This window comes from Saprolegnia parasitica (genome assembly GCF_000151545.1).
Source record: "Saprolegnia parasitica CBS 223.65 unplaced genomic scaffold supercont2.16, whole genome shotgun sequence".
NCBI classification, from domain to species: Eukaryota; Oomycota; class Saprolegniomycetes; order Saprolegniales; family Saprolegniaceae; genus Saprolegnia; species Saprolegnia parasitica.
The window spans coordinates 434,454-444,341 of record NW_012156410.1 but is presented as its reverse complement, the minus strand read 5'-3'; the positions used below and the strand labels follow the sequence as shown (position 1 = coordinate 444,341).

At 59.1% G+C, this 9,888-nt stretch overlaps 4 protein-coding genes across 4 annotated transcripts; 2 read left to right on the top strand and 2 right to left on the bottom strand.

Moving 5' to 3' along the window:
* Window positions 1–3,130: 3,130 nt before the first annotated feature.
* On the top strand, window positions 3,131–4,949 carry SPRG_04937 (propionyl-CoA carboxylase subunit beta). Its single transcript, XM_012344075.1, has 3 exons — window positions 3,131–3,210; window positions 3,262–4,069; window positions 4,122–4,949. Exons 1-3 carry the CDS (start codon window positions 3,157–3,159, stop codon window positions 4,886–4,888), a joined length of 1,629 nt encoding a protein of 542 aa, XP_012199465.1. The 5' UTR covers window positions 3,131–3,156; the 3' UTR covers window positions 4,889–4,949.
* A 79-nt stretch (window positions 4,950–5,028) lies between these two features.
* On the bottom strand, window positions 5,029–6,817 carry SPRG_04936 (hypothetical protein). Its single transcript, XM_012344074.1, has 7 exons — window positions 6,771–6,817; window positions 5,808–6,724; window positions 5,667–5,761; window positions 5,555–5,624; window positions 5,386–5,508; window positions 5,247–5,339; window positions 5,029–5,199 (listed from the first exon to the last, which is right to left on the bottom strand). The coding sequence occupies exons 1-7, from the start codon at window positions 6,787–6,789 to the stop codon at window positions 5,074–5,076; spliced, it is 1,443 nt and encodes a 480-aa protein (XP_012199464.1). The 5' UTR covers window positions 6,790–6,817; the 3' UTR covers window positions 5,029–5,073.
* A 1,340-nt stretch (window positions 6,818–8,157) lies between these two features.
* SPRG_19745 (hypothetical protein) lies at window positions 8,158–8,406 on the bottom strand (the record flags this gene model as incomplete). The annotated part of the gene is made up of 2 exons (XM_012344174.1): window positions 8,158–8,233; window positions 8,255–8,406. The coding sequence occupies 2 exons, from the start codon at window positions 8,404–8,406 to the stop codon at window positions 8,158–8,160; spliced, it is 228 nt and encodes a 75-aa protein (XP_012199564.1).
* Window positions 8,407–8,862: 456 nt separating this feature from the next.
* SPRG_19744 (hypothetical protein) lies at window positions 8,863–9,159 on the top strand (the record flags this gene model as incomplete). The annotated part of the gene is made up of 2 exons (XM_012344173.1): window positions 8,863–9,057; window positions 9,103–9,159. Coding segments are annotated over 2 exons (252 nt in total), but the record flags the coding sequence as incomplete, so codon positions are not given.
* Window positions 9,160–9,888: the final 729 nt, after the last annotated feature.

The following is a 9,888-nucleotide window of genomic DNA, read 5'->3' as shown; positions in this document are numbered from 1 at the left end:
TGCATGCCATGGAAAGGTGCACGAGGGCAAGCTCTGTAGGTTTCACACGAGCAGCGGAGCCGACGCCCCGGCCGCGGCAGCGCCAGTGTCCCCCGCGGCCACGAAGGTACGTGCAGCTACATTATGTAAGGTGCATGAAGGCAAGTTCGATAGGTCGACATGGAAACCGGCGCCAAGAACTCGGCGACCACCAAGGTATGTTCAATGAAATCTTTTTCATCCTTGGCATAAGGCCTGTAGGGTTAGCAGCCGAGAAAGAGACCGCGGTTGGCGACAAAGCGGCGGGCGCTCGCGTTGCTATCGTCGTCCAAGCGCGTGGCCAAGATTACGGCGCTGGTACATGTCTTGCACCTGCGCCGTTATCTTGGCCACGCGCATGGACGGCGACGGCGAAGCGAGCGCACGCCGCTTCGTCGCCAACCGCGGGCCCTTTCTCGGCTGCTTACCCTACAGGCCTTATGTCAACGTATGTCAACGTACTGACAACAGAGCAGATCGAGCTTCGGGCGTACTTGCAGAAACCCCACACACAAGCTTGCTGCCCACGACCACGACGCTCCGGCTGCGCATCGACGGCAAGTCATACATCCCGTTCGAGACCAACATCGGTACGCCACAAGGCGACTCGTTGTCGCCGGCGCTGTTCAATGTGTATCTCGACGCCGCGCTCAAGAACCTCGCGCAGACGCTCGGCGAGGAGGATGACCTACTCGCCCACACAGTCGCCCACACCAATGACTCGGCCTTCATCTGCCACGACGATGCTGCCATGACCAGGATCAAAGCCGCGGTGCCATCCATCTTCGCCCGGTGGGACCTCAAGATGAATACAGACAAGATGGAGGAAATGCAGGTATTCAGGTCGACGCAGGTTGACGCGCCGACGCACGCGGCCTCTTTGGCGTGGCACACGAGCAAGAAGCTCGGTAGCTTCTGCGACGACGCGGCCGATCTGCGCGCCCGGAAGCGACTGGCGACAACGGCGTTCAACATGTGGAAGATCTGGATGCGTCGAGGCCTCATCTCGGAAGGCAACCGTGTGCGGCTGTACAAGTGCTACGTGCTCTCGGTCGTCTTGTACAACTGTGGCACGTGGGCCCTGACGCCAACGAGTCTGGCGGGCCTTGACAGCTTCCATCGCCAGCAGCTGCGTCGCCTTCTAGGCATCTTTCACCCGAGCACGCTCGGCGACGTCGCGCTCAACAAGCGCTGTAACAGCGTTCCGCTGAGCGAGATCGCCGCCCGCCAGCGCTAGCGCCTGCTGGGTCACGTGCTGCGCCTGAAGGAAGACGTCCCTGCCAACATTATCGCTGCCCGCTTCTTTGCTGCGCCCGAGGCGCCCCGTTTTTTCGGCCGCACCAAGATCACGTTGCCGATCGTCCTGCACCGCGACCTCCAGTCGTTGACGCCGCCTCGGTCGCTGGCATCTCTCGAGGACCTCAACAACCTGCGTAGCTTTGCCGCCGACGTCTAAGCCTGGAAGGCCTTTACACAGCGTGTCCTCATGGGCCTCACCCACGGCCGCAAGCGCCCCTGGACGACTACAGAAGAGCCAGACGAGCCCCCGCGCCGCCGCCTGCGCAGCCACGGCCCGGCGAGCGAATGAAGAAGAAGGGCTAGTCTCTACGTACGCGAACTCTTTGCAACAACGAACATAACACGAAACGCGTTCATATATATATACGTTGTTGTCAACGACTGGATTCTATCTGGCTCCGCTGGAGGCGGAATCGTCCTCGCACAGAAGTCGCCTGCCACCTCGAAATACATGTCCCGAGCCGTCAACAGCCGCGGCCATGGTCTTCCCAAAGCTCCTTGAGCGAATGGCCCGCGTCTGGGCCTCTGTCGCATCCAGCATGACGCCGGTACCGGTATGGTCCCTATGGTCAAGTATATGTTTTGGTCCACGACATCCTGCAAACGCCGAGCCGGTCTGTGAGGAGATCGCGTTGTTCGAGCTCGGGTGCGATCGCGTTGGCGACTTCAACTGCGAGCACGAGCCTTCAAGCCCAGCAAAAGAGAACGACAAGACCAAACCTCGCTCTTCCACGACATACCCGGTCCCTTGGACGCAATCGTAGATGACTCGAAGCGCCACACCTCTCGATTCGCTTTGCTAAACAAGCTACCGTCCGAGAAGCACATCCAAGAACAACAGCGAGGTCAATCGGACGCGCGCCGAGGCGTTCTGCTACCAGTCATCTATCCTGCTACGTGCCTATGTCACCGCCATCATGAGCGAAGCATGTTCATGCAGCAATGCTACAGATATGGCGCGCACACCCTTGAATCACCACCGTGCTGGAGAAGCGAGCCAGGATGTCGTGGCCAAGGTGATCGATAGACGTCGCAGTCGTCTGCTCCAAGTGCAAAGGCCATAGATGCAAAGTGCGATGACCGTGTGGGAAGCAGCTGCCTGGACATGACACGGTCGCCACGCCGGATGCGCGATGACGAGTGGCGCGGGATTTCCCTCGGATTGCACACGAAGTGCGCCCCAACTTCAAGGTCGTCGCCGTGTGATTGGTTCGAATCTGGATCGGCGCGTCGATGATTGGTCCAATGGTTGAATCTCGTGGCGCATCAGGATGTGTCCGTTCGATTTTAAGCCAATCACCGCCGCTTGCACCCGTGCTTTGGCAAAACAGTCTGTATGCAAATGCGAGGCGACCTTGTCACACTTTATACGCGTGCCCCGGCCGTGCCCCAGCACGAAGCAGCGGCTGGGATCGACGCTCTTCCCACACATCTCGACATACCAAGGTAAGCCAGCGTCGAGTTCTACCACGCACCTCTACTTGTACTGAGAAAGCCCCAACGACAAGGCATTGCACCAACGCACAGCCTTGGACTGTTGCTGGAAGAACGCAACGTTAGCAAAGGTCAAAAGCAGGTTGAGCGACCAGGTACAGGTAGCTACTCCGCAAGTTCTTCTCAAGCGGCGCGGCGACCAGCGACAACCGCACAGTGTGTCCATCGCGACGCTCGGCGGGCGGGTGATGGTGTCCAGCTACTGGCGCCACAACGCGAATGATCGCCTTTCTGGTCCGTGCCCCGGGGCCCGGTGACCAGATGTATGTATTTTCACAGGTGGTAGCACCCTCTGAAAGCGTATTGCGTCATTTGCTTATTTTTGTGGCCATCACAAGCACCAAGATGCGATCCGTACTGCTGCGTGCGGTGACCCGCCCGTCCTTTGTCCGCGCGCCCGTAAGAGGAGCATGTGCAGTAGAGTGGAAGGTTGACATGCTGTATGTGTAGATGCCTGCCTTTGCGGCGGCCTTCTCGACGGCAACCGAGGTGACGCCGGCGGCGCGCAAGTTGGCTTTCAAGGCCAAGCTCGAAGAAGCGCGCGCGCAAGCGCTGCTTGGTGGCGGCGCGCATCGCCAGGACGCGCAGCACAAGAAGGGCAAGCTCACGGCCCGCGAGCGCATTGAGCTCCTCCTCGATGAAGGCTCGTTCCGCGAGTACGACATGCTCAAGTCGCACCGCTGCAAGGACTTTGGCATGGAGACGCAGCACTACCCGGGCGACGGTGTCATCACGGGCCACGGCAAGATCAACGGCCGCTTGACGTTCGTCTTTAGCCAAGACTTTACGGTGCTGGGTGGCAGTTTGTCCGAGACGTACGCCGAGAAGATCATCAAGGTCATGGACAAGGCCATGAAGATGGGCGCGCCGGTGATCGGGCTCAACGACTCGGGTGGCGCGCGCATCCAGGAAGGCGTCGCGTCGCTCGCGGGGTACGCCGACATTTTCCAGCAGAACGTCCTCGCGTCCGGCGTCGTGCCGCAGCTCACGATGATCATGGGCCCGTGCGCCGGCGGCGCCGTCTACTCGCCGGCGATGACGGACTTTGTCTTTATGTGCAAGGACACGTCGTACATGTTTGTGACGGGGCCCGATGTCGTCAAGACGGTCACGAACGAAGAGGTGACGCAGGAGCAGCTCGGTGGCGCCGTCACGCACACCAAGACGTCGGGCGTCGCGCACAAGGCCTTTGACAACGACGTCGAAGCGCTCCGCGAGATGCGCCGCTTCTTTGACTTTCTCCCGCTCAACAACAAGGGTACGCTTCATGCTTTTGCAATCCATATCCTACGCTAAGATCTGGCATCTAGAGTCGCCGCCGACGCGCGCCAAGGACGACGACCGCCACCGCCCGGTGCCCACGCTCGAGTCGATCGTGCCGCCGGACCCGAACGTTCCGTACAACATGCGCGACGTGATCCACCAGCTCGTCGACAATGGCGACTTTTACGAGATCATGAACGACTACGCCAAGAACATTCTGATCGGCATGGCGCGCTTCGAAGGCCGCGTCGTCGGTATCGTGGCCAACCAGCCGATGGAGCTCGCGGGCTGCCTCGACATCAACTCGTCGATCAAGGCCGCGCGCTTCGTGCGCTTCTGCGACGCGTTCAACATCCCGCTCGTGACGCTCGTCGACGTCCCCGGCTTCCTCCCGGGCACGGACCAAGAGTACGCGGGTATCATTCGCCACGGCGCCAAGCTTTTGTATGCGTACGCCGAAGCGACCGTGCCCAAGATCACGGTGATTACGCGCAAGGCGTACGGCGGCGCGTACGACGTCATGGCCTCCAAGCACCTCCGCGGCGACGTCAACTATGCGTGGCCGTCGGCCGAGATTGCCGTCATGGGCGCCAAGGGCGCGGTCGAGATCATCTTCCGCGGCCAAAACGTCGAGGCCAACACGGCCGACTATGAGGAAAAGTTCGCCAACCCGATGGTGGCCGCCCAGCGCGGCTTCGTCGACGACATCATTGAGCCGACTGCGACGCGCCTCCGCATCTGCGAGGACCTCGACGTGCTCCAGAACAAGAAGCTCGAGAACCCGTGGAAGAAGCACGGCAACATCCCGCTCTAAGCAGCGTTCGTATCCATACAGTACCTTTTGTCAATCCACGAGCGTATCTCTTCTGCCGTCATTTATGCTGTGTGTTGCATCACGAGCCAGCAGCGTCGCTTGGTGCAACGGGACTGCGTACATCAAGTAGACGCAAAGCATCGTGATCATCATCATTACTGCGGATCGCACCACAAGGCGACAGCTTAGAGACCTTCATCGAGCTCCTCCTCGATCTCCTTGGCGAGCTCGTCTTCCTGCTTTTCGCGCTCGAGGCGTTCCTCGGCCGACTCGAGGTCCTTCTTGTACGCACCCGGCGGGTAGCGCATGGCCTAGAGGACGCACACACATGAGATGCACATGTGGTATGGTCAAGTACCTTGACCGCCTCGTTGTGCACGTCTAAGCAAAACGTGATGCGCTTGTGGAAGGCCTGCTGCGGCTCCGTCGTCGCATACACGTCCACGGTTTCCTGTCATGCGTCGTGAAGCTGTCGATTCAAGAAGAAGACAAGGTACCTTGGACTGCATCCAGCCGTGCTTGTGGTCGATGACCGCGTCAATGACGCCGTCGCGGATGGCCTTGGCGCAGACAAACTCGGCGTTCTGCGGCGTGTCGAGCGCCAGCTTGGCGCAGATATCCTATTCGGGACCATCAGAATGACGCGAGCAAACTCAAGAGAGGGACCGAGAAGAGGATCTTGGAGTACGACGTGTTGATCTTGCGGAGACCCGTCTTGATGACGTTGTGGCGCAGCCTAGTCGAATGTGAGAGCATTGCCATTGAGGTCGTCGAGTACCGGAGGATGAGCGTGTGCGTCTTGTCGGCCTTGAAGACGTCGGCAAACTGGTTGAGGACGGCCGTAAAGTCTTCAAGGTTGCCCACGCGCACCGCCTAGCACACAGCGTGAGTCGAGACGATGGGACTCCAGAAGGCGTACGTTGGTGAGCTGCAAGTACGGAGTCAGCGCCGTCTTGAGCTCGGCCTGGTTGAAGATGCTGCGCTCCGGGACTTCGCCCATGAGCAGCTGCACAATGATCGCGAGCTTATAGACCGTGCGGCGAAAGCCAATCGCCGTGTTCTGCGGCGCCTTCCGGATCGACTGCATGAGCTTGTTGTACGAGTCCGTGTACTCGAGCTGGACGGCGTGGATCTTGCCGACGTAGTAGAGGTAGCGCACAAACTGGTTGTTCGAGACCGCCTCCGGGAACGTCGTCTTGGACACGAGCTTGTACGCTTGCTCGTACAGATTCTCGTGCAAGTAGTTGCGCAAAAGCAGGTTGAGGAGCGTCGCTTGGCCAATCTCGTCGCAGCGGAGGCACGCCGTGCGGTGCGCCGTGAGGAGCAGCGGGCGGATCGCCGTGTAGCCCTCGCCATACCGCTCAAACGCGTACGCAAAGTACGTCATGACGCGCGCCGCAAACAAGTCGAGCGTGCGGCGGTTGAACTGCATGCAGCGCTGGCGCACCAAGTCGGCGCACGCCTGCGCCTCGGCGCCGAGCTGTGACTTGAGCAAAAGCGCAATGACAAGAAGGCTGAGGTACGTCTCGACTTCAATGAGCTCGCTCCGCTCCATGTGCACGCTCGCATCCTTCTCGACGTCGCCGACCGCCGGGTCGTCTTCGCCGGCCGTCATGTCCACGTCGTCCGCAGCATCGGGCTTGACGAGGCCGATAAACTTCAGGAGCGACGACCGGATCTCGTTGTCTTCGGCGAGGATCTCGGTCACGGCGCGCGTGAGTTCGGCCGGCGTCAAGCCGCGGCGGATCCCCGACGTCGTGCGGAAGACACGCGCGAGCTTCTCCTTGTTGTTGCTCGCGACGACCTTCTCGATGAGAGCGACGTTCTTCTTGAGCTCTACAGGGCCATGCGTCAACCTCCGCCATCGGCGCCATGGGCCGACCTGTCCACGCGCTGTCCATCGCAATATCTTTTGCTGCGGCTTCCGACCTCACAAATATCTGTGCGTCCGTGCGTCACGGACGTCTCCGGATACGGTCCGGATAACCGGCCCCACGATCCGATAAGTTCTGAGAGCAGAAGGGACCGCAACATCGAGTTTGCGACAACGAGCGAAGAAGATACGGCAACTGCGCGTCGTCGAAGTCTCATTTCGCTCGAGTCTCTCGATGGGGTAGCTAGCTAGGATGCGGGCGAGAGGGTGCTACACGGCCGGAATTGCATTTGGTGAAAACGGGCAGTCGAGTTGCAATCACGAGGGGCTGGATGCGTTATGCGCTGGCAAAACTCGAACCGCCACAAGCCCCTTCCATTGACGCCATGATGATGGACACATGAGTGTCAGCGTGAACCTCGTTGCGCGAATGCAACGGATCAACATGTACGCTAGAAGGTACTGTCCTCAAGCGACGCAATGAAAGAGCAGCGGAATGCTTTACACAGCGCCAAGTAGCCCTGCGGAGCTGCTCCCCGGGGGCGCGCGCTTGGAGGGCGTTGACGGAAGCTCGTGGGTGCTCTTCGGGCTTGTTTGTGAATGCACGACCGACATTCCGGGACTTCCACCAATCACGTGGCTTCCTGTTAAGTGAGCTGACCAATCAATGTCCTCGGATGAAATCGATGGGGCGCCAGAGCTGGTGCACGCGCTTTCTAGAGTCAAACCCGGTGCGTGGCTTCCATCTTTCTTGGCAACGCATCCTGCGTCGATTGGCTCTACCAGTCAACGAGCTCTCTATGCGATCATCAGCTCGAAAATCTGGCCGCAGAGACGTGTGCGATCCGACGCCACGTGGTACGGCGACGCTTCTGGAATTTCGGAATTTCGGATTTTTGCAACATGTCGACATCACCGTCCTCGTTTCTCTCGCCGTTGCTGGAAGCTTCGAACGGGACCCCCTCCCATCATGCCTCCCATGGAGCATAAAATACCATCATCCGACGTGATATACTAGTGAGGTTAGGAAACAACCCGTAAAACGGCTTCACCGGGAATCACCCCCCGTTCATTCGTGTTCCTTGTTCCCACTTGCGCCGAGTCTGATAAACGAGGCGCCGCTGGATGGAGCGGCAAGGTCTCTCGCTCCGAGAATGCGTCGTCGTCGTGAGGACGACGGAGGTGACGTGGGTGCTGTCAATCACTGCGCCACGTCTCTCTCGACCCGGCGACAGAAAAGCGGTTGGATACCTCGAGCGATGGTTGAACAGCAAACTCGGCGAGCTGTTTGCACCGGAAACTACCGTACGACGCGCTACACGGCCAAGAGGCAAACACAAGTCAACAGGAAAGTAATAAAGTTAAAAGGAGCTAGGATAAGTTAAGCGTGGCCGGTTCACTCGAGCGGCGCGTCGTCGCTCGACGACTTTTCCGAGTCGGTGAGGAACGCGCAGTCGACCGTCTTGTGTGTCCTGCAGCCGCAGTTACCACACCGGAGCTTGCGCTTGCCGCAGGTCGGGCTCAGGTCGGAGCTGTCCTTGCGCTCGTGGGCAAAGCCGATGATCATGCCCTCGCCGTTGTACTCGAAGTTGCCGCGGTGGTAGACGCCGCCATGGACGCTCGTTTCGACATCAGAGTCACTCATGCTGGTCGTGGTGGTGTTGTTGGTGGTGTAAATGGTTGCTTGCGCGGAGGTTGCTTTGGCTCAATGCAGCGAAAGCGGAACTGGGACTCCATTTTAGCGACAGCGAATCGGTTTGGTAATCGCGCCCAGCTGGTTAATTTAAATCCAACTGGACACGCTGTCGCGGCCATTCTATTCCTAGATTCTTTTTAATTTTTTTAATGAAACGTAAACTATGTATAGGATGGCGTGACAACATAAAAATGCGACATTAAAATACAGTTCTCTTTTTTGCGCCGAGGCCAACCAGAAATAAAAGAATAGAGGTTCTCAGAGACCCTCCAGCTCGAACCTCTAGCATATTATACGCGACTGTCAGGATGTGGCCGCCCACGCCACAAGAACATGATCGCCAGCTGGCGATGTCGCATGCTTGGTCCGGCGTCGACCCGAGGTGCGAACTCTCGGTGCGAGAAGGTGGAGAGGTGTTGGGCGCTAAGCCATCTCGGCCACAATAATGCTGCCGGTAGGAGTTCACTGATATGTTGGTCGCACGGTTTGGCACTTCCCTTGCTTCAACCTCGCCCGAAACGCTGCTTGGCGCCATCGCAACCGCTCAGACTCTCGGACTGGCATCCAGGACACGCATGGAACCCACGGCGCGGGCTACCGGTATATGCACCGTACCTACTGTACTGGCCATAGCAATTATCGTAGCTAACGACCATACCACACTCTGCATTTTGCTTGACGTCAGCGATCGGATGCATCTGACGCGCAACGTACACTCGCGTTGGGAGCATCTCTGGAGATGCGCTCAAGTTGCCCTTTGGCGCGTCTCTGGCGTCAGCGCTTGTCTCGGAAAACAGGCGACCATAGACAATCTGACGCATGAATTTTTATTCTTCTGCGTCGAGTCACGCGTGAATCGAGTCGATGTCGTCGTCGCTGTCGTCGTTACTGCGGTGCATGCTGCCGAGCACGGCGCGGACAGACGTGTCGAATTGTTGGAGGAGCGCATTGTAGCACTCGATGCGCTTGGTTCGCTGCAGCGCAATCATTGCGGCCCCTACGACTGGCTTTGGCGGGCGCAGCGCCGCGAGCTGCTGCCGCACGAATGTCAGAAGCTCCATCGAGTCGTTCAAGTAGCTCTTCAAGCTCGTTAACACCGCGACGTTCTCGGGCACATCGGCGGCGCACGCGGCTTCGAACGCTGTGAAGAGGTGCATAAATCCCGCGTGGCGCTCGCCCTGCTTGGCAAGGAGCTCAGGAATGCGCGTGCAGCCGTTCAGGTGCTTCATGTGTCCCAGCCGCGATACGCAGAGCGGTGGTGGCGCGTCGTCGCCACCGTCATGAAGACCCACCGTCGCGTAGTAGCTGCAGAGCCCCAATGCGTCATTGGCGAGCGCTCCGAGACGCTTCAGATGCCGCTCGAATCGACTGCTCGGGCCCAGATGGCGCGAGCCCAAGGCAGCGTCGAGAACTGCGAGGTCGACTCCATAG

Bases quoted from the DNA above. Each gene is read 5' to 3' on its own strand.
- SPRG_04936 (XM_012344074.1), bottom strand. The intron at 5,625-5,666 runs GTACTCGACGAC...ACATTCGACTAG, and splicing joins ACGCACACGCTCATCCTCCG to GCTGCGCCACAACGTCATCA. The intron at 5,509-5,554 runs GTCCCTCTCTTG...GGTCCCGAATAG, and splicing joins ACTCCAAGATCCTCTTCTCG to GATATCTGCGCCAAGCTGGC.
- SPRG_04937 (XM_012344075.1), top strand. From the start codon at position 3,157: ATGCGATCCGTACTGCTGCGTGCGGTGACCCGCCCGTCCTTTGTCCGC. The intron at 3,211-3,261 runs GTAAGAGGAGCA...CTGTATGTGTAG, and splicing joins CGTCCTTTGTCCGCGCGCCC to ATGCCTGCCTTTGCGGCGGC. The intron at 4,070-4,121 runs GTACGCTTCATG...TCTGGCATCTAG, and splicing joins TCTCCCGCTCAACAACAAGG to AGTCGCCGCCGACGCGCGCC.